We start from the raw sequence: 23,576 nt of genomic DNA, 5'->3' as shown, positions 1-23,576 counted from the left end.
AAACTAGAGGAGATTTTTATTCAATCTCTTTGCTTCTTTTGCAAATGATTATAATATAAGGGATCAAACAAATTAAGGATCAAACGTATTAGGGATTGCGTAGGCTCTACGGCCTACGATCAGCGTAGCACAGCCTCAACAAGCTACGACACTTTATGTAGTACAGTAATAACTTGAATAGATTCTTCGAGCACATTATTTTGCTCTCTTTACGAAAGAAACTAACGTAAGACAAATTATTTTGAAGGAATTTAATGGGTGATCATCCACGGTTTGAATTTCCCCAGATTAATATAATACTGAGTTTTTCCGAGTTTCTGACGGTACGCTTAAGAATGTGTCGTATCCTAGCTGTTATTTTAACATCTTTACCAATCGTTACGGATTGCAAAAGTCAGAAATGTATCCAGTCTATGCAAAACTAGAGTTGAGGAGGTGAAATAGGCAGTCACACCATGTAAAACACTAATATTCAGCGAAACTGGAAGCCGACCCAAAAATAGATGAAAACAACGCTATCATATCTTCCTTTGTTATGATAACAACTGCATCATTAAAACAGAATTACAATTAAGCTAAACAAATGTCAGCATCAAAATAAATCTAAATGTCAAATAGAATCCTTGACGCCCTTTGAACTTATTTCAACATTCCGACGGACATATAGTTAAAGTTTAAAGGTTATGTTGTACAAAGGAATCTGGCATGTCCTATTAATAGTGCCCTTAGTAGCCGCTCACTGCAGGTCGGAGATAAAAATCATCTGCGTAGCCTTTTCCCAACTACATATGTTGGGGTCGGCTTCCAGTCTAACCGGATGCAGCTGAGTTCCAGTGTTTTACAAGGAGCGACTGTCTATAAGGCCTCCTCAAACCAGTTACCCGGGGAACCCAACACCACTTGGTGAGACCTTTAATAACATTGCAGGCTAAACAGTCGGCCGACAGTGGACTCAATAATTAGAAATCGTTTTTATATTGGATAATCCTGATGCCAGTCAAAGATTTAACAGATCGTTGTTTTGTGAGTACTAATATTAATTTCCATAATTATCAAGCACCCGATCAATCTATCGGCCAACTAAAAGTCTGTAGTTTGCGGATACTCTTGTGGATGCAACTCGTAAACTAACGAGATGAACTCGATATTTGGATTGCAGACTTCTTATATGACAATGCTTTTTCGATTGTTCAATGAGTTGCAAAGTATATTGTTCTTATAATGGGGTATTTTGTTTTAGGAATATGTTGTCTAAATTGCTCCTTTTGATATTGAAATACACATCCTTTTGAGTTTTTTGCAGATATTTGTATTTAATTATTTCCTTTAATACAAGATTTTAATTCTTTGACTTCAAAATGAAAATTGGTTAGATTAAAGCGAAGGGTGTGTTAAGGATTTACCTAAGTCATAAAATCAACGCACAATTACAATCCAAACAACATTTTGTAAGTTGCATATATTTAGCAAAATATCTCTCTCTTCACCCACTTACATTCTATCTGTTTATTACCAACGCACCACATGGCGATACAGAAACAATAATAATTCAGTTTGCGCACAATTTCGTATAGAAACGGCAACGTACCGCGAAATGATGCGTTGGCAACGCACCGCATTCCCTCGCGTACTCAATACACGACATACCAACGTTTTCTAACTATTTATAAAGTTGTTAATGACGGTGTCTGTTGTCTTTTGTGAATGTTTTAGTTTCGAAGTATAATAAAAACAAGTGAGTAGGTACTTTGTTAATGTTTTGTCATTTGTCTCAATCTGTTTAGTGGGATATATCTGTGTTGAATTCACAAAACTTCAAATGATGTTTGTTTTCTTTTGATGTACAGTTGGCGCCAAATATCTTTGCATTTCTAAAATTAGCCGTGAAGTTAGGTAAAAGTAATAGTGGCCAACTTCGGACAAACAAAGCAACTCAACAAGTTCTGTATGAACAAATGTGCTAAGTAATGTGGTTAGAACTATATTAACCAGTAAATAAATGTAAACATTTATTTTATTTCAATTATTTCAATTTTTTAATTTTGCCTGTTTCAAATGGGTTAAAAAGACGGTAACTATCAGTCAGCCACGAATTCTATGTGCCATTTTAAATATACAAATACCTTTGGAATCAGGGTTTTCGTAACACATTGGCTGTATTTACGTTAATTAGACCAATGAGTCAGAACCAACATTCAACTAACTATCCGTAGTAAAATAAATCGAGATTCATTTATCAGTACAAAACATGTGTGCTAATAAACATCAGCAGGTTTGAAATTGTAAAATTGGTACCAAAAGTGGAGTTTAAATACTTTCATTTGAGCTAATATCATAATGAGGTTTAGGCTATATTTTATTCGGGTGCGGGAAAAAGTTACCCCAAGACGCGGGCGAAACCGCGTAAAAAAAGAATAAATAACAAAAAAATAAATCTTTTCTACAAGAACTTCGTAGTACTACATAATCCTGCTACAACATTGCTACGAAATATCCTCTCGTAGCAAGTAATTTGCTACGACGCCTGCGGTCGCCCTATTGGCTACGACGTTTCCGTAGTAATTGAATAATCCCTGATAGGGCAATAGTATAGGACTTTCGTAGCGGATTAGGAAGCTACGAAGCTCGGTCGGCCATCTTGGCTTTGCTACGGCGTAGCGATTGATTAATCCTTGGTGTTCAAGAGAGTAAAGTAATGGAATATTATAAAGCTGTGTTGTGTTGGTATCTAGTACATAGTTTATCATGGATATTTATAAAATTCTTCATATATAAGAATTATGAAGAGATAAAGACCTATATAAAAGTCATAAAATCATAATCCTAAGTTTTTTTTTTTTATTTAGCCTGCGTTGTCCCACTGCTGGGCAAAGGCCTCCCCCAGCCTAGCGTTCCATCTTCCAGTAAGTGAAAAACACTCACTTTCTTTCAATTATAATACTGCAAATAGCTCTTAGGGGCATAAAGTCACCCACAATGTTGATGAAATACAGCGCAAATGCAGAATATCTCAGACCATTTACAATAAAACTGCAAAAAAATCATCATATCGCTGCAAAAAAATATAATTTCATTAGCCATTCAAGCAAGGAAAAAGTACTTCATAGAAAGTAGAGACCAGTCCTCAATACACTTCTCATTAATGAAGTTATGAATGAAGTTATTTATAGCCTGGAGTCTGACTGAAAACACGGGATTTGCATTCTAAATTGAGACATCTGTGGGGGTGCGAAATAACTTACTCATTATGTATTCTAATCATGTTTGAGCACTTAGGGAGTAAAGTTGGTTGGGTCCTTTCTTTTATTTTTCAGCTCGGAAATTAATTGGTACTTAAGCTCTACTGATATCTACTTATTTGATTATATTTTATTTCTTTATAGAATCAGAATTTTTTTTGTTTAGATTTTAAGGTTGGGGAAAGCCTTTTGAAACAGGTACACTTTGCTTGATATAACTAAAAAAATCGAGCGAAAACAACAAAGTAGCTTGTAGTGCTAATGAGATTATTCAAAAGAATAGAGCCTAATGGACCGGTACGTGACGATGGAAAGAGGCCAGATGGTATGACGTTGTTGCCATGGAAGATGGGTAGGCCCTTGGTGTGGGACGCAACATGCGTCGACACCCTGGCGCCATCACATCTTCCTAGCACGGCAGTCTGTGCTGGGGCGGCTGCAGCTTCTGCAGAGACCACCAAGCGGCGCAAATATAATAACCTTATTGGAAATTATAGTTTTGAGCCGTTTGGGGTCGAAACGCTCGGACCGTGGGGCCCGAGTTCGCGGTTACTTTACAAGGACATCGCGAAAAGGCTTGTCGACGCTTCGCGTGACCAGAGGGCTGGCTTATTCTTTGGACAAAGAATTAGCATTGCCATTCAACGTGGCAATGCAGCTAGTCTTCTGGGCACGTTTCCGGAGGACAGTGATGCGGAGGAATACTTCGACGCCTGATCGATGCTCTTTTATATTATGTTTTATGTTTATATATATTTTGTATATAGTATTTTATTTTTAGTTTTGTATAAAGATAAGTAGTTTAAGTTTGTAAGTATATATGTATAGTATTAAATAAACTTTAAATAATTTAACCCCTTCAAAAGAATATATCTTTTAGTTAAAACTGACGATATGTATGAGTGCTGATCCCATTTATCATTAACTCTCATTAACTGCTACTTCTTTTTAAATAATTAAGTCAGAAAATTTGTAAACAAACCTTCCTAATCTGACCAAGTCTTTTAATGAAATATTCGCGTGTGACTAACTCAAACATTGGGGCATTTGTTTCCAAATTAATTGTACGATCAGCGTCAAAAGTAACTGAACAAAACCAAATTTTCAAAAGTGCCTAATAACGTAAAGGGTTATAATTTCTTTAGAACACATTTACAAAGTTTACTTAACATCCAAAATAAAATAAAAAAGTATATGAATACTGGTAACTTAGCGATGACACGGTGTTTAGCAGTTTTGAAGTTTTTATGAACGAAAAGATCACCCACCTTTTTTCCGAAAAGCAGATACTTTGAAGTTACATATTTCCACTGAAAACTTGGCTGCTTTTTGAAAATTCATTTTTACAATTACTTTTGAAGCTGACTGTACATTATTGAGGGTAGTTAAAGTATTCAGGTCGGTAACTAACGTTAGCTGTTTATAGGCGATTAATGCGTGGATACAGCCAAGGAGTTTTTCATGAAAAATGGTTAATTGTTCCAAATTGTTATAGTCAAGTGCCATTTTGAGTTAATGATCGTGAATTATTTGAATTTTATCATGCACCCAGATTTATGAACCCAGGTGTAAATAAAGAATTATATCACAATTTATCGTCTATTCTTATTGCATCTAAATCTCGGCCTATCTCATAGAACTAAGGTAAATTTCGGCACATAATTAAACAATGTGGAAATAATCATACATTTGATTAAACAAGTTCCATTCAAAATAAAAAAAAAACCGTTTATTCAAGATCAGAAAATCAGCACTAGTCGAACGTCAGAATTACATAAGATAGTCCCCAAAAACACCCACCCTTCACCACTTCCTATATATTATTACTGGGAAGAAGACAAACTCCCCAACAACACATGTCTGTCTGTCTTATATTTAGAAAATCAAAAATAATAAATCAAACCGACACAACTCAACCAAAAATACATTTTACATCAACAAATCACTTTTGAAGTCATGAAATAATATTTTCCAAATCCGGCTGTATCCCTTCTGATTCCCCAATCGATTTACCATCGGAAAGTCTTACAAATTCTATTCCTGCCGCCTCAAGACATGTCTGCCTTATGTTATTAATTTCAATCGATTTTGGAAATTGGTTTAGGCTTATGCTCGAGATATTACATTTTCTGTGAAATTTTAGGTACTTGTATGTATGTGTAAGTGTGTGAATGTGAGTTTGCTTGTGTATTGATACAGTTTAAATGTTGAGTCGTGATAGATGTAACTGACTTGTTTTCAAATACTTAACAACTTACGAAAAATGCCCGTTTTAATTCGTCTATATTTTGTAATTTTATCCTTGTTATATGGCTGGCACTACCATTTTTTTGTATATCCAGTTGTTTCCAACGAGTCAATTACATAACTTTTATTGAAATGTCAAAAACGGTTACTCTAGCAATATGTATGAAAACGCGAGGTATGACGTCTACCGTCGTACCTACACCTACTTATTTAGCTTATGTGTATTATCAATAAAAAAATGAAATCAATTATTCTACCAAAAAGATAAATTAATGTGATTTTAAATCTAAGATGCTTTACCATATGAATTTGACAACGTAATTTATTTTTGACCTAGTCAACTACCCAATTAGAACGATACCTAAGTGAAACCGCATACCACAGAACTATAGTATGTTATATTTTGGAAAGTTTTTTCTTATCGTATTGTTGGTGAATTTGATTAAATAATTATCGCGATAAGAAGGAAAGGGGAATGTTTTCTTTTGAACTATTGTTTCGGTAATGGATTTCCGTGGCGTGTTACGTGCTATATCGGATGTAATTTCCTTGTGGAAAGGGCTGAAGGCCTCTTCTCAAATAAATAAGTGAAACATGAGCATTTATTAGGAAATATATTATGAAAACTATCACGATGATGTGATGTGGTAGTACTCCTTACGTAAATTAATAAAATCTAAATAAATTTTAACATGAACGGTAGCTTGTCAATTGGGATTATTATATTGTCCTTGTCCTTAAATGTGTATAATAACTGCGTTACTCTCCTGTACCCACTGCTTTTACTAAGTAAAACAACACACCAACATATCCAAGTAAATCGTAGTACATATTTGAATAACAAGTTAGTAAAAACACTCACTATATTTATCTATATGTTTCCATGATTCACATACAACAAGTCATACACCAATTAACACTAAAACAAACAAACAAGACAGCATTACACCCGTAAGTCTATAAGTATGAGTTACCGCAAGTTAATTGGGTCGTCTCCCGACCTTTCTCCGCGTGCATTATAAATAAAGTGCATCGGACGAAAGTTTACGCGGTTGGAACGACGCCATCCTGCAATATTAATGCTGTCTGCTCAAGCTTATTGCTTATTAGTTTCCTGCGAAATTGGGGCTTTGTTCTCGCTTTATTTATGGTGGGAATTTGTCGTGAAAAGTAGGTGAAAATTGTGTATAAAATGTGATCATTTGACAGCAATATCTAATTAAGAAAGCCTCACTTTTGAAATAATACCCAGTAAAATAACACAAGCAAAACAATCCTCATGCTTCATAATAAGCACGGCCACTAAACTTCAATTATTCAATTAAGAGTAAACTGTTGACATCCCTATTACTGTATCTAGTGCTTTACATATTGCAGTTGCCATTGGCATTAGACTATTGAAGCTACTACATATAATGTATAGAATATTAATATACATAAATAAATAATTTGTTGTTATGTTTGTTACAGTCGGAGGATGGACATCCCGCGGCCATCATGCGCCCTCGTATTGGTGTTGTTATTTGTTACGCATCTTTCAGAGTAAGTACATAGTTTTTATTTTACTTTTTCCGCTTAAAGCTAGATTCTACCCGTCAGACAAGTGTCTCTTCTTCTGGTCTACTCATTCGCTCCAGAAAACAGTAAAACAATTCTTAAACGTCCGCGAAATTGTAACGTTTGTGCGCGAACATATGCTTACAGTGGACCAAAGCCACGCGTTGGCACACATTATGAAATTGTTCGCACAATAAAGTAATCTATCGCAATTAATGTTACCCTAGCAAAATTCTTTTAAACACGTCGTATCAGTTATTAAATTTTTAAAATATAAATTCACGTTTTATGATTTATGCCCCTGTCATTACATATTAAGCTTGTAGACAGTTTTGTGACTTTGACATATTTATTGTTCGCTAAGAATATCTACGGCAATATTTGTTTAAGAATACACGACATTTTCTATTTTTATAGAAGAACGCTTTAGAAAATAAACAGCTTTTATATTTTTTATGAGCGATAAATGGCAATAAATACATTTTTTTTTATTACAAATTGAATGGCTAAAAATATGAAGTTTAAGTAGAAATCACAAACAAACTATTAAGTACCTGTGTTAGGAAAATGTTTTATTAATCATATCGTCTCGTCTATTATTTTGTTCTACAGAGTCATTAGTTTTGAAGGGAAACCATATTCTGCGGGAACAAAAATAATAGTGTGCCATGAGATGATTGGTTGGCCACTATTTAAACTTTAAACATTGAAACATTTATTCAAATTCATATTATTTATTTGCATTCCTGAATATGAAACAAGTTAGGTGTTAGTATATTTACAACTTTACGAAAAACATTTATTATTTATATCATAAACTGAAAACAGACTAACTTCGGAATTTATTTTGAGTTTTTATTATTATTTTGCATGTTAAATTAGCCTTGGGTTTGCCATATAAAAATAGTAACCTGTAAGTGAAACTATCAACCATAGAATTTATTAGTACAGATACGCTTTATTCATTTTATTTTATAAGATTGTTTATCTAAACAGATGCTATAATTCTTTGATGGTTTGAGAGCAAGATGTTTTTTATGCCTACTTGTATCATGATTTGTTATAAGTAGGTATTTAAGATTAGATATACCTATCTATTAACTTGGATCTATTTATGGCATGGCAATCATTTGTAACGTTACAGGAACGCTTATTTAAATAGATTTATTTTTGTCTTTATGCTCAGGTCTGTTTTGCAGACACTAATAAATTAATGAATTTCAAGAATGCTTTCATAAATAGAGCTTTTGGTTTAAATAAAAATACAAACATCTGAATTGAGAACCTCCTTTTTGGGAAGTCGGTTAAAAATTGATTTTTTTAGCGATGACACCGCCCATTGAACATTTAAATATTTAGTTTTTCTTTTTGTAATTTAAATTGATGTATCATGATAAACAAAATATCAATATATCTATCCAGTATTTCTATTTATGTGCCGGTTAATTTTCAAGTTTACTACCCAATAGAGTGGAAATTAGATCTTAAAAGTGGCATTGTAAAGAAAATTATATTTACTTAAGCGAAGATATAAACGTTAACAACGCAATAAATCTGTCTAATTCTTTAAGTACACGTTGATACGCCCACTGACCAACCGGTCATTTATTTACATTTCTACTGTCTTCTAAAAATATCTAGCAAAGTATGTATTTTTTCTAAAACTAAGAATGTCGCTACTATTCGATTTTATTTACGGCCTGCATAGCTGGTGAAAAATGCGTTTTTTTTGTCACTGAGCGACCGAAACAGAAAGTTTGTGGTATTTTTCTTAACATGACATCTGAAATGGCAGATTTTTTCTGTCAATTTCTTACATGATATTGCACGGAATCTTTAAATTTTAAATTAATACTTGATACACTGCTCATTCAAATAAAAAGTAATATGTAGCCTTTCTTAACAAATGAGCTATCTATCTCTGAAAGAGCTTTTCAAATCAGTCCAGCAGTGCCTAAGATTAGAGCTTCAAACCAACAAAATCTTCACCTTTACAATATTAGTACAGTCAACTTATTACTATTAAGGTGCATGACAGTTACCACTGATGTGCAGTCTACCGTACCTACCTAGATATTTCCCTTCTTTTCTTTCACACAATGCTATTTCATTTAACACTCAACATATTTCCACTGAAACTTTACACCTGGCTAACAAAATTAACCTGCCATTTGCATTTAATTTTACCCACATTTTTTCAAAAATTCTCCTCCATTACCTTTGATCATATACGTTTGTTTACCAGCTTCATGTTACTTATATTGTCAAAACAACTGAAGCTCAAATAAGCCGTGATGACAGGTTGATGAAATAAATGACTGTCATTCATTATTTTTGTCTGTCCAAACACAGTTAATGTCGTGTTTGAATGACGGTAAACTGGCTTGTTAGAATTATGAAAATTAATTATTAAAAATCAACGAAAGTTTAATGTTTTTTTTTGCTTTTTCTGACTGACTTCGTTAAGATTGACTAGTATTTAATCTGTTTAACTAATGAATGCCAGACATTTTTATGTTTATTGCTCATTCATAAGAGATCATACTTAAGAATAATGCAATTTTTACAACTTAATGTTTCGTCAACTTTACAACTATATTATCCTGTCCTAAACAAACCTGAAAATATGTAGAACATACAAAGGGTGACCCAGAATACCCGACAAAAGTAAACATATTAAATAAAAATGTGTTCCTCCAGTAGTTCTCCATGACATAACATTATTATTGGTTGCTAGCCCAACAGAGAATCATATTTATATCATCTCCAGCAAAAATAAATATGCCACATCAAAGGACTCGTTGTTTTAAATGTGGTATTTTATTGTCATGCGTGTTTTGTGGTAGTAGTAAAATGTTGTGTGTTTACCTACTCCAAAAAAATATAGCAAAATTATAAAGAGTTGGTTTGTTTGTTTGCTTGATCGCTCTAATTACAGGACATACTGGACCGATTTAGAAAATAAATACTTTTAGTGTATCTAGCCCATTTAATGAGGCAGGCTTAGAGGCTTTCGTTTGATTTTCCCACCTGGTGGGACCACTGGCGGAAGCTAGGAAGCTAGTTTTAATAAATTAAGAAAAAAATCAGTGTAATAAAAATAATATAATAAACAAATGCCAAGATTCTATTTAGAAGCTATTAAAACAAATCACAACCAACCGAGCAACATAAATCTTTCTTTTATGACTCACCAATTACTTTAACGGACTCTGGAACACTTCACCTAAGATATAATTCACCCCTTAAATACATACTTACTACTTATCAATCTACAAATATCTTTAGTTTTCCAATCATAAACACCTACTTTAACTACTGATTTTGCTCTCTCTAAAATATTTCTCTAGACCAGGGAATTTTTGGCATCAATAAATTTAAGCGTTATAATTTATTTCTGCAGATTATTTTGTGTGAAAAATATACGTGTCTTTTTCTATATTTTTAAAATTGTAAAGGGACAAATTAATCATTTGCCCATGTCATAGTTTTCTCGTTTTTCAGTTAATTATGTTGCCCTCGAAATAAACTGACTGTTCACGAGATGTTTTGAAGTCGTTAGAAAATAGGGCTACACAAATACACCAACAGTTTATTTTTAGCTTTACATTTGTCATAATATAATAATAGAGATATGGCGTCAATAGTTAATTCGCTGTTCAATCATTACTACTTGCTACTTCAAAATTAACGCTAAATACCATTTCTATTGAGGTGTTCAAGTGTTTTGAAAAACGTAATAAAAATTGACTTATCCCCTCCGTGCCTGTTTCCCAACTATGTTGGGGTCGGCTTTCAGTCTAACCTGATGTAGCTGGGTACCAGTGCTTTACAAGGAGCGACTGCCCCCTCAACAAAGAAATAAAAAATATTTAGAAATAAATTTGACTATCCACATCCTCCGAGCCTTTTTCCCAATCATGTTGAGGTCGGCTTCTTAAATTTGACTATCATTCATCTTATGTCGCAGATGCATGAACGGTGGGAAGATCAACTTCCGCGAGAAGGAGAAGCAGATCCTGGATCAGATCCTGGGCCCCGGAAGATACGACGCCAGGATCCGACCCTCGGGGATCAACGGCACTGGTGAGTCTGAGCTTCGCTTCCAGCTTCGTAAGGTCCTGGTTGAAGCGATAGCTAGGTAGGGATAGGTAAAGATAAACATGGAGATACTTAGGGTATCTGGGTAAAGTTAAGATAGGAAATATAATGATGATAAAAATCTTGAAGTAGGTAAATGTAGGAAGGTATAAATCAAGATTTGATTACGATGAAATAGGAGGAAATATAATATGTTATTAGAAGATCAGGTAAAAAAGTGATAAATGTTAGACTAAGAGCTATATGTATTAAAACGTAAAACTAAGAGCTGTAAGTGAGAGTATAATAAATGTATAGTTTACAATTTATAACTATGAATCACCGGAAATCTAGTAATTGTCATTGCATCAATCATAGTCTATAAATGCATGGGACATTTGCATTCAGACCATTGGGAAACATTAAACTAAAGACCGAAACACCATATCCGTACTGTGTCACATTCGAAAATAGACTTCAAAGTTTATTATCTTCAAGATTACGTTAAATATTAATTGCAATATGAACATGGTTAACAAAGTACTAGAACTTTAATCGTAATAACAGAAAATCTTGCAGAAATGAAAAATTGCCAAACAACTGGGTTATATTCGTCCAACGCCCTTTTCATTCGTGATAAAAGCTCAGATCGCGAGCGCTTGCTCAAAACGATGATAAATCTATTTCTTATTGACGCAGACCACTTAGTGCTTAAAGCTAGATTTTCAAAAGATTTCGCGAAGGAAAACATGATGTATTGAATTCTTTAAGAAATAGGAACCGTCTTGAAGTAGTCGCAGTTTTGAAGACCATTTATCGTTGTCAACTTTCAATGGCGGGCGTCGCCACCTCTAACAATTTCTGTTAGATTAATGATACAGAAGCAGTCTTTGGAAAAACGCTCTTTACACAGCGTTATATTATTGTCTATCTGGGGCGGAATGTACCTTAGTGTTTCCTATTAATCATTTGTTATGTCCTGTATTTCATTGTGAGTAATGGTGACTATTGTTGGACCCAACACTCTTGAAATATCATTAGATATTTTCTTGTCTTGCTGCTGCTGGAACTGTTAAATTCTCAGATACCTCCTCAGATTTATCACAAAACTTTTTTCTTCATAGTGATCTTAATCTTCATACCTTCAACAACTCCTCTAATTAGTTTGTCGATATGATCAAAACCTACTCCTATCTTACTTTTTATCATGTTTGAAAACAATTATTATTATTTCTTCAAAGAAACTTTAATGAAGCAAATATATCATCCATTCTGAAACGCCCAATCCCTTTAGACCAGTCTAGTCTGCCAAATTAAACTCGTGCATACCCTTCTAACTAATGGCATCTTCAGACGAACGAGCATAAACAAGCGTTATGTCTTCCATTAGTCATTTGTTTACTTCACCTGTTAATCTCCTCTCATCATCTATCATACATAAAAGCTCTTCTGTATATACTTGAGTCGTTATATTCGTAATGTTGGCACTGGTGTCCGTTTTGTGCAGTCTGGGATGTATTTTATCAGTTTTGGCACTTGTGAAAGGGATTTAGACATAAATGCTCTCACGTTATTAACTGTAATGATAATTTATATCAGCTAGTTCCTACATTTATATGGGAAGTTGGGACTGGACATGTCTATGTTCTTTAATTATGATTTTAATAACACTTATCTTAGTTCACTTCGGTAACCGATGAATAACCGGTAAAATGTTTATTTAACTAGCATTAAATGATTACATAACATAACAAAACATGCATTTACCGTATCGGAGAATGTACCAAAATAAATTTTAGTCGTTCGCCAAGGTGCCATGCAGTTACTGAATTCACAGTGCAAACAGGTACAATATTATTACCTGCACTGAAGAGTGCATTAGAAATTCTAGCTTTATACAAAATTGGTGTCAAGGGCAACACAAAATCCTAATCATTCGACTTATGCATAAGAAAATAGCTATCGCTTCAACCACTGCAGGACCAAAGCTAATTCAAATAGAAACATTCAATAGTGAACCGTAACACTACGTAATAGAGTTCAAATTGATCTTGTTGATAAATTGTAAGAATTTTCTTTTCCAACTGGAAAAGGATTTCAGCGTACGACGTAAGGTACTTTTTTATTTATTTTTTGTTTACTAACTATGCTATTTTTTATTTTGTTTTTAATCCGTAATAACAGAAATTAACAAATAACTATTGAACCGTATAATTTACTAACATTTAATTAAACTAATTATTAATTATGCATATTGTAATTACCCACTGGCTCTTCAGTTCGTTTTTAAATATTCGAAAAAAAAACGGAATATATTACCTCATTTGATATTTTTTTTATCAATTTAGGATCGCTGAGTTAACAAACTCTTCGCCAATCTTGCTAATACCTACAAAAAAAGTGTATTTCGAGTTTACCTACCATTGGAATGTGACCAAACACCATGTGAAAACAATAAAAGTAAATCAAATAGGAATGCGACTACAAAATGTACACATGGAGGTAATTGGGAATTTTGTACGTCTTCATCCGAATAATCTTCTGAAGTATTTGTATCATCTCCGAATATAATAAAGTCGTTTATTGCATTGTAGCTAAATGCATCTTTGATACTCATATTTTAGGACTTATTGGCATATTTATTACTTCTTCATCCCTCGTATTTTGATTGTCTTTGAAGTAGGTTGTGATCGTCTACAACTATGCTTTAATTTTAAATTCTTTGGTTTTGTACTTCTCTATATTATTATCTTTATCAGAAGTTGGTAATCGTTCCTGGTTTTCAAAATAGTTACCATTGCAGCAATCAGTTCCTCAACCAATTTTGACCAGTTTTCGAAGGTTCCTTATACCTAACTATGTTTCTTCAAACATGCTGCATCAGTCTATAGCTATTGCTATATTACGTGGATGATTCTATAAAAGGTTTTTAGCTAATGTCTTGGTATTGAAGGGAAGTCGTTTGTCTGCCTGTCAAAACACATTAGCTTGTGCTCGATAAATAAGGAAAAAACATCGCAACGATGTATGTAGGTACCTCTTTTTACTAACGATCGATTTTGGCTTGTAGCTTTTTTTCAGCCATTTTTTCTTTCGGGCTTTTAATTTCGTAATTTTATGTAGATGATCTTCAAAGAATACATTGATTTTCTTTGCAAAGAGTTTCATATTTGACGTTAACGCGTTGCTTCACAGTTTTCAATATCACTAGAAACTTTCGGTGTTCCATTTTCTACACGACCAAACCCAAAACCTTACAAAAATATCTTCTCTTTACAAAGTTACTTAAAATAATTCACTGACAGCATCGGAAACTCCCGAGAGATACCAAAAAAAGCATCAAAGCGATCTGAAGTGCTACATCCCGTCATTTTCACAAGTTCATTGCGTAACAAAAGAGGTACGTTACATAAAACCATAAATCACGCTACAATTTTTTTCCGCCATCTTTTTACAGCGCGCGGGAAAGTGGTAATGGAAAAAAAATACCGGCCTTAAGTGTGATTTTGTACTGTTCTCTTGTTAATGGAGAAAAAACATTTAATTTGTGAGAGGGTTTTGGAAATGTGAGTCAGCGGGTTTCTTAAACGGGGAGCTAGAGTAATCGTTTCTTAGGTAAGCATTTTTATTATTTTCCCGATATTTGGTAGGTATTTCGTACCTACGTAGTACTGGTACTTCTCGGATTTCATGATCATTATATTCGAATTGCTTTTGATAATTTCCTTCTGAGAACCTTTGTACGCCAGCCTCAGTCTGCAACGAATTTATTTTTGAATGCAAAAGATCCAATCAATCTTTTAAGACATGAATGCGAAATTGGATAAACGTTTTTATGATGCAAAGTGACAGGATCCTTCTCGGTAGCTTTATTAGAGAATTTGCAGCACAAATGCTGAATAACCAGATAAAATTGCAGGATATGCAAATCTAACAATGGATGTTGTTGAAGCGATTGCTTTTGAAGATTGAGGATTCAGAACGAATGGAATAACAAACTACAAAGGACTGCAATCTCTTCTGAAAAGAAATACACAAATTGTTAAATACTTATCGACAAATTGAATGCGAAACATCTTCAAATAATTTCTACAACAATGTGCACCTCTATATTAAGAAACGAAGAAAAAAGATACATTTATTTACGAGAACACAAAAGTGAAATACAGACAAAAATCAGGCGTTCAGCCGAGTTTCCTTACATTGTACCTCTACCATTGAATTGACCCCAAACGGGTTCATTAATCACTTTGTTAATGGACCCAGCCTGTCTTACTTCTGAAAGAATTATCCATGCTCTAAAAATTCCAGGTCCAGCTGCAAGCTTGAGATTAATGGTCTGTTCAGTCTAGTTTCTTGGGAAAACAGGTCTGTTATCAAAACTTTTTGCGTTGATAGAGGTGAATTTAGGGTCTGTTGTGCCTATGTTGAAGGGTGCCAGTTTTTTTAAAACTTGGGTAGGTGAGAGCAGTTCTTTTATAGAGATGTTTTTATAGGAGGATGAAGGATTCTATATTTCTTAACTTTTGATTATTAAGTCACTATACTCGTATTCACTGCTCTATTTGGATAGAGAAATTGAATTTTTGATTAAGTCCGTACCTTGGTGTTTTGGTTCCTTTGTGATTTTGTCATACCTAGTTACAGTATTTCTTCTAAATATGTTCAAGGCTGTAGAGGTGTTGTTAGGTAAATATTGGTCTAGTTGGGTCAACACAGAGCTGTTTATAAACTTCCTATTTGTGGTGTCAAATAGTATAGCTATATCTACAATAAAACATACTATTATTATGTGTTACAAATAACACGTTAGTAGGTATAAGAATATACCATTTTCTTCATAACTACATTTTTGTTTGAAATTACGTTTCATAAAATTTGTGTTCACAAAATAGTAAAAAGTCAGAATTTTGATGATAACAAAATATTTATTTGATTAAAATTGCAAGCCAAGTACTTATGTGAATAATACGGCAAAGATCAGAATTTGTCCGTAGAAACATACAAGAGAAGTGTCTACATTTTATTAATAGATATTTAAAAATACTTATCATAAGTAATTACACGGACAAACATTGACCTAATTTTAGTTTCAGATATATATTTGGACATCTAAAACTAATTTTATCATTTAATTCCATTCAATCAGTTACATTAATAAAATATTAATTTCCCTTTCGTACGTATTTAGGTACGGGTACAAACGATGAATTATTAATGTGTTAACTAACACGCAAACGTTAACTGTTTCCCTGTACTTTAGATTATACCCAATCGGTTTGACCTAGACACGTTTTAAAACAATCACCATACATATTGAGTTATTAGTATAATAGTTTGTCCAAAGGGACTTAATTTATAATCGTGTCAATCTTATCATTGATTATGTCATTTTCATCGGCAATATTAGTTAATTTTATTTCAATTCCGACTGTACTTTCACAATTACTCGGTTTAAGATACTCTGAATCTATAAACAATTCAAAATGGTTGCCATACTCAGTCACTTCGAGTGATTGATTACTGCAGTATGATTGATAAATATAACTATTTAACCAATGGACTGGTTGGTAGGAAACTGAACTTTTATTGATTTATCTGAAACGTTTTAACAGATGGCCCAGCTGTAGTTAATATAAACCTGTTCGTGAGAAGTATAACGACTATAAGCGACATAAAGATGGTTAGTAATTATAGAGAGGACGATGAATTTAAAATTTTCATGTTGTGTCGTTAGTGTGAAAAGTAAAAGCCATTAGACTGGGTCATAATCTTCGATCACTGAGGAGTTGGGAAATCAATGAGGTGTTATGAATGGAGACATTCAGGAAAAGATCCTACTTCTTTTTAAAAGGCGGGTATCGCACTTGCGCTCTCTGGTGTTGTGTCGACATCAGGCGTTTGTCTTCTCATTTACCATGCGATCTTTTCTTGATCTTTTAATGTCGTTCATAAAGCTCCTTGAATTTTCTGCTTCTTGCTGATCTTAGATTGTAATCTTGTTTAAAGAGCAGCCCCTAAAGAGGTTGTAGCGTTTGTTCATCAAATAATATTCTTAGAGTGTGAATCACAATCACGACTTCGTGTGAGGACAATGACTTTAATTTTCCAAGCTCGTACCTGCACTTTTTGAAATACGTAGGAAAATTTAGATAGGCATATACAATTTAGTTCAGTAAGACCTTATTTAGGCAGATTGGCACGTAATATAGTAACCGACATTTTTCAAAATTTCAACGTTTTTGTTTTTGGTTTTTTATTGGTACTTTTGTGTTGACGCACGTACATTTTGCTCATTATTACGATCTTGGACAAATTAATATTTCATATGAAGGTGAAGAGAGATAGAAACAAATGTTACAGCCTATTTAATATTGTTTTTTTGATACGGGAGCGGGCGTGTTACGGTAAACGAGAGAGCAGTTCCTACATTATGTTTTTAATTACATGAAATAATTGATTTTTTATGAATTTCCATGGAGTGATTGATATGTCATGTGCTGTCTTTTTATTTTGCTGGTAATTTTCTTGGTATTCCCAATTGAAATCCTATTATTATGATATTTATTGCTTTAATTTTGAATGTGTTTTTATTTTGTTACATTTATTTTTTGGTGAGGGTTTCCTGTAGTTTATTTATAAGGGTTATTAAAATTAGTAGTGAGGTCAAAAGTGTAATAAAAAGAGCAATTCAAGTAAAAACATTGTACCGGCTTCAACTTTAGATAAGAAATAGGTGAAAATAAAGTTAGGAATATAGTTTTAAAATAAATACGCTGTAAACAAACATAATATGTCTAAATTAGCCAATTTATCAAAAAATGCAAATCTGATAGAATCAGATAGAGACGTCCTAAGGATAAAAGATGATATAAAAACATAAGTAGGTATACAGAAACAAAGAAACTAAACTATCATACTTTTCACAACTCGCGTTTTCAATATCTATGGCATTGAGTATGCTTTTAAAAAGTTATCCATTTACAAGTTTCGTGACACTATCTGTATCAGAAATAACTAAATGTATCGTTGCAGTGCTATTAAAGAATCGATAAAAAAGCCCCAATCACGCGATCAAAGTAATGTTTGAAAAAAAACTAATTGTCACGAAATATTTACCCTTTTAATGCCATATTTTTACAAAGTACACTCGGTTAATGGATATTGTCAAATACCTTTAAGAGTACCCGCTGCACACTGCAGACAAAATAGTCGGCCGATAGTTAGCCCGATGGTTGGCAAAGACAATGTTTCTAAGAATATCGTGAATTCAATGAAAGTTTTTAGTCGGTCTGGTACCGGCCAAATACCTGGTAGTTGTTATGTGTGCACTACCATTAATTTCCATACTGATTACGAGCTCGAACAAACGGTCGACTGAATTAAAGTTTGCAGTGTGACGGTAGTCTTATTGCAATATTTTTATTAAGTAGAGACACTGTTAATGGATTTTACTTAATACCTTTAAAATAGAAAGTTCGGGTTTCTTGTTTTTTATTTACAGCAGACGTTGTGAAACGACGCGTTTAATAGGAAACCGATAGGGTCGTTAGAAAGCTATTAAGAACAACTTTTCATTATATATAACAGCAAAGACCAATAGACCGGCTTATATAGATAGATGATGTAATTATTGTCAAATAAAATGGCTTAGGATAGGAAATAACTTTTAATTATTTAAAATGATTTTATGGTTATAGCATTTATAATCAAAGTTTAACACAATACTAATACAACTTAAAGCAGTGTTACTTACTTAAAAACATATAATGGAAAACAATTTTTTTTTTCAGAATTAGCAACTGTTAATAAACACCAGTATATATAAAATAGGTGTAAATAAAATGCCCATTAGTACCGAACTAACGATATATCCAGACATAGATGACAAAAATACTAGGTATAATAAAAAGGACGTAAAACTCCTAATAGGAATTACATTATATTTAAAGCAAACATAAATGAAATAGTATATTCTGTCTGTCTTGACGTAATCCAGATTAACGTAGTGCAAACTAAACAAACTCTATTTAGCAGGAACGCGTAGCTTTCTGATACAAAATGTTAATTTCCGGAACACGCCACGTTTGCAAGTCTGTTTTCTCTTAACCCCTAAACGTGATGTAGCGATTTTGTTTCGGTAGTAAAAGAAAATATAACGTAATGTAAGTAAAGGATAATATAAGAAATTTTAATGTAGTGTTATTAAGGGTCTGATGCGTATAAGGAAATAAGACCAGATAAGGACCAAGAGTAATTTTGATTTTTTTCCGAATAACCTCTTCGATAAGATTAACAAAATTAGATAATCCTTCAAGAGCAATCATAATTAAATCTTTTGGATAACAATAGTTTAGTTTATCTTCTATATTTTGTATATTGTTTTTTATTTTAGTTTTATTTTCAAGTTAAATGATACTGCTCAATATTACACTAACACAAATTCTCGTTGACAAGTCGACATTTAAAGTTGTTTGCAGCGTTTTATTTTAACCCAATGTCGATTCATTTGATGTTAGACGTTTTGTTTGATCACAGTTATGTTCTGTTGGTTTGTGTGGTATTATGTCGGATCATCCATGAGCATAGTGTACATTAATATTTACAGGTGAACAGGTGAGTCGACGCGGTATGACGCGCATTCACAAACTTATGTTAGGCGTAGTAAATAATAATCCCGTGATTTATCGTATATTTTGCTTGGTACTTAGATGGGCCAGCGGTAGTGAGCGTCAATATATTTGTCCGAAGTATATCAAAGATCGATGACGTCACAATGGTAAGTCACTAAGGACAGACTGGGCCGCAACTAGCGTAACAAACGTATAAGTTTTCTGTATCCTCGCGGTTCACACAAGTCAAATGAATGGGCAACTCGCTCCTGTTGACTAGGAGTGATTTACCCGACACTATGTGTAATGTTCATTTTTTCTTATTCTTTATTTTTTCCTTTCGATTTCTCTTTAATCCCGTTTGGTGTTGACGACCAAAATCGTTTTTAGACGCGCGTCTGTTACTTCTTAGAACGCCAGTATTGGTATAATCCTAGCTTTATTTATCATCTAAAACTAACTATACATAGAATAAAAAATATGAATTAGTCTTTATAGTTTTTAGTTTTGGTTCTTTTTAATTTAGAGTGGCTGGTTGTCCTTACGAGTTCATCTGACGGGGCATTAGCTTCCGCAGCGGAGCGGAGAGGCCCGAGGTGTCAGTGGCCGCTGCAGCCGCTCCACTCCGCTGCGATCTTTAAGCATCTAACATTATCATCAACTTGCGTACTTCTCTCACGATGCTATAGTGTGGTTAGGCATTAATATGAAGCGGTACAAACAATATATAAATTTAAATTGTTGTTTTCTGTCGTTAAGGCTATGCGCCAACGTTAGTCCATGTCAACATGTATCTACGGTCCATCAGCAAAATAGATGATTACAAAATGGTGAGTGTTTTCACAAGACCTGATGTAATCTGTGACGTTTTTATTATAAACTAAAGTTTTGGTTGTCTGTGGGACTTCGCGATCCACTGCTGGCCGCCGGTGCAACAAACAGTTCGTCAGTAACCGCGGCGGCAATGGACCGCGCCCTTGCATTACTTTACTCTTGTCAACTTTGTTTATAATAAAAATTCAATATAACGCAAGATTTGCACTACGCTAAACATTCTCAAGCTATTCGTTACCTACTTATTGTGTTCGTGTTTTCTGTTTCTTACGTTTTCCCCTTGATTATGATTTGGGTTTTTCTGATTTGTGCACCTTTAGTTTTCCTTTTCCTAAATGTATCATTTGACCCACCCTTAATGTTAAAAATTAAATGTTAACTAAATATGTCGCTAAACCAGTTCAATGGTGCGGTGCCGCGCACATTATGATTTTTTTGTTTTTATTAATTCTCCAGACTTATCTCGGTCTGGTTTCGTCTAAATAACAAATGCAATCTAAAATTTACTGATAATCAAAATTGTAGCTTAATTTTCTTCATTAAAATATTTCTTTTCTGTTTCCTTTATTTCTATTCCTGTTGTTTTGTTTGTGTTATATTAGAGCAGACTCCTGCGCACGGGAGCGCCTCGAGCTGTACAAACACGTAAGGATGGACTATTGGCACTACAAGTAGCTCGCACTCAGATCAGCAAACCGCTTCGGTATCACAGCACTGATACGTTCAAAATTCTATTTGGACTCAATTGCCTTACAACTAAGAGTACAATTCACGTAATTTTCCAAATTAAGTAATCCGGCCACGCTTGTAGGTACCACGGGACCGCGGCCCGCACCAGACACCATCATTTTGTTTATTTTCCTTATGTTTAGTTGATCATGCTTCTTATATTGATTTCACGCAGATGAGGAGATTATAAAAACTATTTTGGTCGTGTACGTTGATTGTAATTAATTGTTGATATGTCTTGTTCATGTGAATTTGTGTTGTGTAATCGGGACTTACCGCCGCGCCCGCACTCGCCTTCGTGCTTGGAACGGTGGCTGCCCACCAATATGTGACACCCGACCCCAATCAACAGCTAGACGTATCGTAGCTCTAGTTATACTGGCCGATTGTGCATGAAGGTAACAAAGCATTCCTTCAACGAATGCTGACGACGGTAAGTTCGATCTGGGCTTCGCTTCTGTGCATGTTGCTTCGACTGTCGCTCGAACGTTCACTTTTGGATGACGACCATTTGTTGCGCGCGTGGAGTGACCGTAGCCAGACGACCTTCATCTCCTTCATACATGACATGTATATTGAAGCCGATATCTTTAAGCTCATCAACTACGCTATATCCATCAACATCTCTTAACCCGTTATTGGCAAACACTTTGGAGTTCGAGTCCGAAAGTAAATTGTCGAGTGAGCATGTGTGAACTTCTTCTGTACGCATCTGCCGGCTTTTGTTGTACGATAATTCATTTGACTTGCTGAGATGTCGAGGGATCCTCTAGTGCATTGTGCCTTGATGTCAAATTAATTATTGAGCGAACCTTCGACACCGTCCCTTCCCTTAGTGTAATATATCTAAATGTATATATCACGTTGTACCAGTAACACCTCGTTGGAAACTTCGCACTTAAAGCTCTGGCACTATCTCGTATCATAGAAAGAAAGTTTCTGAACAGGATGATATTGGTACAAATAAAACCACGATAAAAGCTTACTGGTAAAAAATCATTAGTTAATAGCTTTGTGCGTAAAACTAAAAGTCTAGATGATAAAGATGAAATTAAAAGTGATGAAGCTTTTAGATGCACAGATGCTACGAAAGCAAAGTGGGAAAATGTCGTTAGTATAGTATGAGTCGGTGTTACATTGGAATATTGTCAAAATAATGTTCAAAGAAATTTCGTTAATAGACTTTGTCACGAAAGCGTTGTTGTAAATGAAAATATTAATCGTAATGTAAATCAGCCATTAATCTTTGTTTATTTAAAAAGTGTCGTGTTTGGTAAGTTTTCAGAATTCATGAATGTTATCGTTGTGCGTGAGGTTTTTGACAATGTATCAATGTATTTGCTCTGATCTACACCAGAGCTTGCTACAGGTGATGTCATGATTTCAGGAATACTCCGTACAGTTAACGTTTCGGGAACAATGGTTAGATGAACGGCTGAAATTCAATAATCTTGGAGGTGAGTGCCCTTTGTCAAATTGATATACATGATACATATACATAATCGATAGGATGAGCAGGGCAGGTGACTTTAAGATGCAGATTATTTTCCAAATTGAATGAAAATGTAAGATGTGAAATGCAAGTAAAACATTACTTGTTTTGACTTTTGAATTGAAATAAATTACGACAGGCTGAATTGCAAGTCTGGATAATCCACTTAATACATTCGAACATTAATTATTCTTTAAAACAACATTGAAAATCACAAAATCAAAAGAGATTCTGCTATAATTATACATACGTGTTGCTTCATACATTGAACGATTAAAGATTTCATTTCCATCGTTCACTTCCCTACTTCAAGGAAATATGTTTTCCAAATTAATCAATTTGCTCTTTCCCCAGGTCGCCTCAAATACCTGACACTGACCGAAGCGAACAGAGTCTGGATGCCTGATCTGTTCTTCTCCAACGAGAAGGAAGGTCATTTCCACAACATCATCATGCCTAACGTGTACATTCGTATCTTCCCCAACGGCAACGTGCTGTACAGCATCCGAATCTCTCTGACGCTCTCGTGCCCCATGAACCTCAAGTTGTACCCTCTGGATAAGCAGACCTGCTCCCTCAGGATGGCTAGTTGTGAGTATTGGGATTACTGCTTTTATTATTTTTAAAATTATCAGATATAGCAAGGTTTCTTTTCTATTTCTCATAAATGTTAACAATACTAGAGTTTAACGAGTTTCTAGAGTAATGAAATTATTTCTTGATACTATAAATACATACATACTAGAAATACTACACCGCTTTGGTACGAAAATACATGAACATAAC

At 34.1% G+C, this 23,576-nt stretch overlaps 1 protein-coding gene across 9 annotated transcripts in view; it reads left to right on the top strand.

Annotated features, from left to right (window-relative positions):
• The window catches only part of LOC110376753 (glutamate-gated chloride channel), a 34,488-nt gene that overhangs the window by 4,061 nt on the left and 6,851 nt on the right, over window positions 1–23,576 (top strand). For 3 of the 9 annotated variants that reach the window (XM_021335338.3, XM_021335333.3, XM_021335337.3), the window contains exons 2-6: window positions 6,957–7,028; window positions 11,014–11,129; window positions 20,495–20,565; window positions 22,686–22,755; window positions 23,145–23,381. In XM_021335338.3, the coding sequence (XP_021191013.1) occupies window positions 6,964–7,028; window positions 11,014–11,129; window positions 20,495–20,565; window positions 22,686–22,755; window positions 23,145–23,381 (559 nt within the window). In that variant the 5' untranslated portion in view covers window positions 6,957–6,963. Of the gene's footprint in view, window positions 1–6,956; window positions 7,029–11,013; window positions 11,130–16,738; window positions 16,807–19,834; window positions 19,903–20,494; window positions 20,566–20,590; window positions 21,732–22,685; window positions 22,756–23,144; window positions 23,382–23,576 lie in introns of those variants that run through there. The other 6 variants (XM_021335339.3, XM_021335335.3, XM_049837884.2 and 3 more) reach the window with 3 other exon arrangements.

This window comes from Helicoverpa armigera, chromosome 23 (assembly GCF_030705265.1).
Source record: "Helicoverpa armigera isolate CAAS_96S chromosome 23, ASM3070526v1, whole genome shotgun sequence".
In the NCBI taxonomy this organism is placed as follows: Eukaryota; Metazoa; Arthropoda; class Insecta; order Lepidoptera; family Noctuidae; genus Helicoverpa; species Helicoverpa armigera.
The sequence above is the reverse complement of the archived record's forward strand: the minus strand, read 5'-3'. Positions and strand labels throughout refer to the sequence as shown.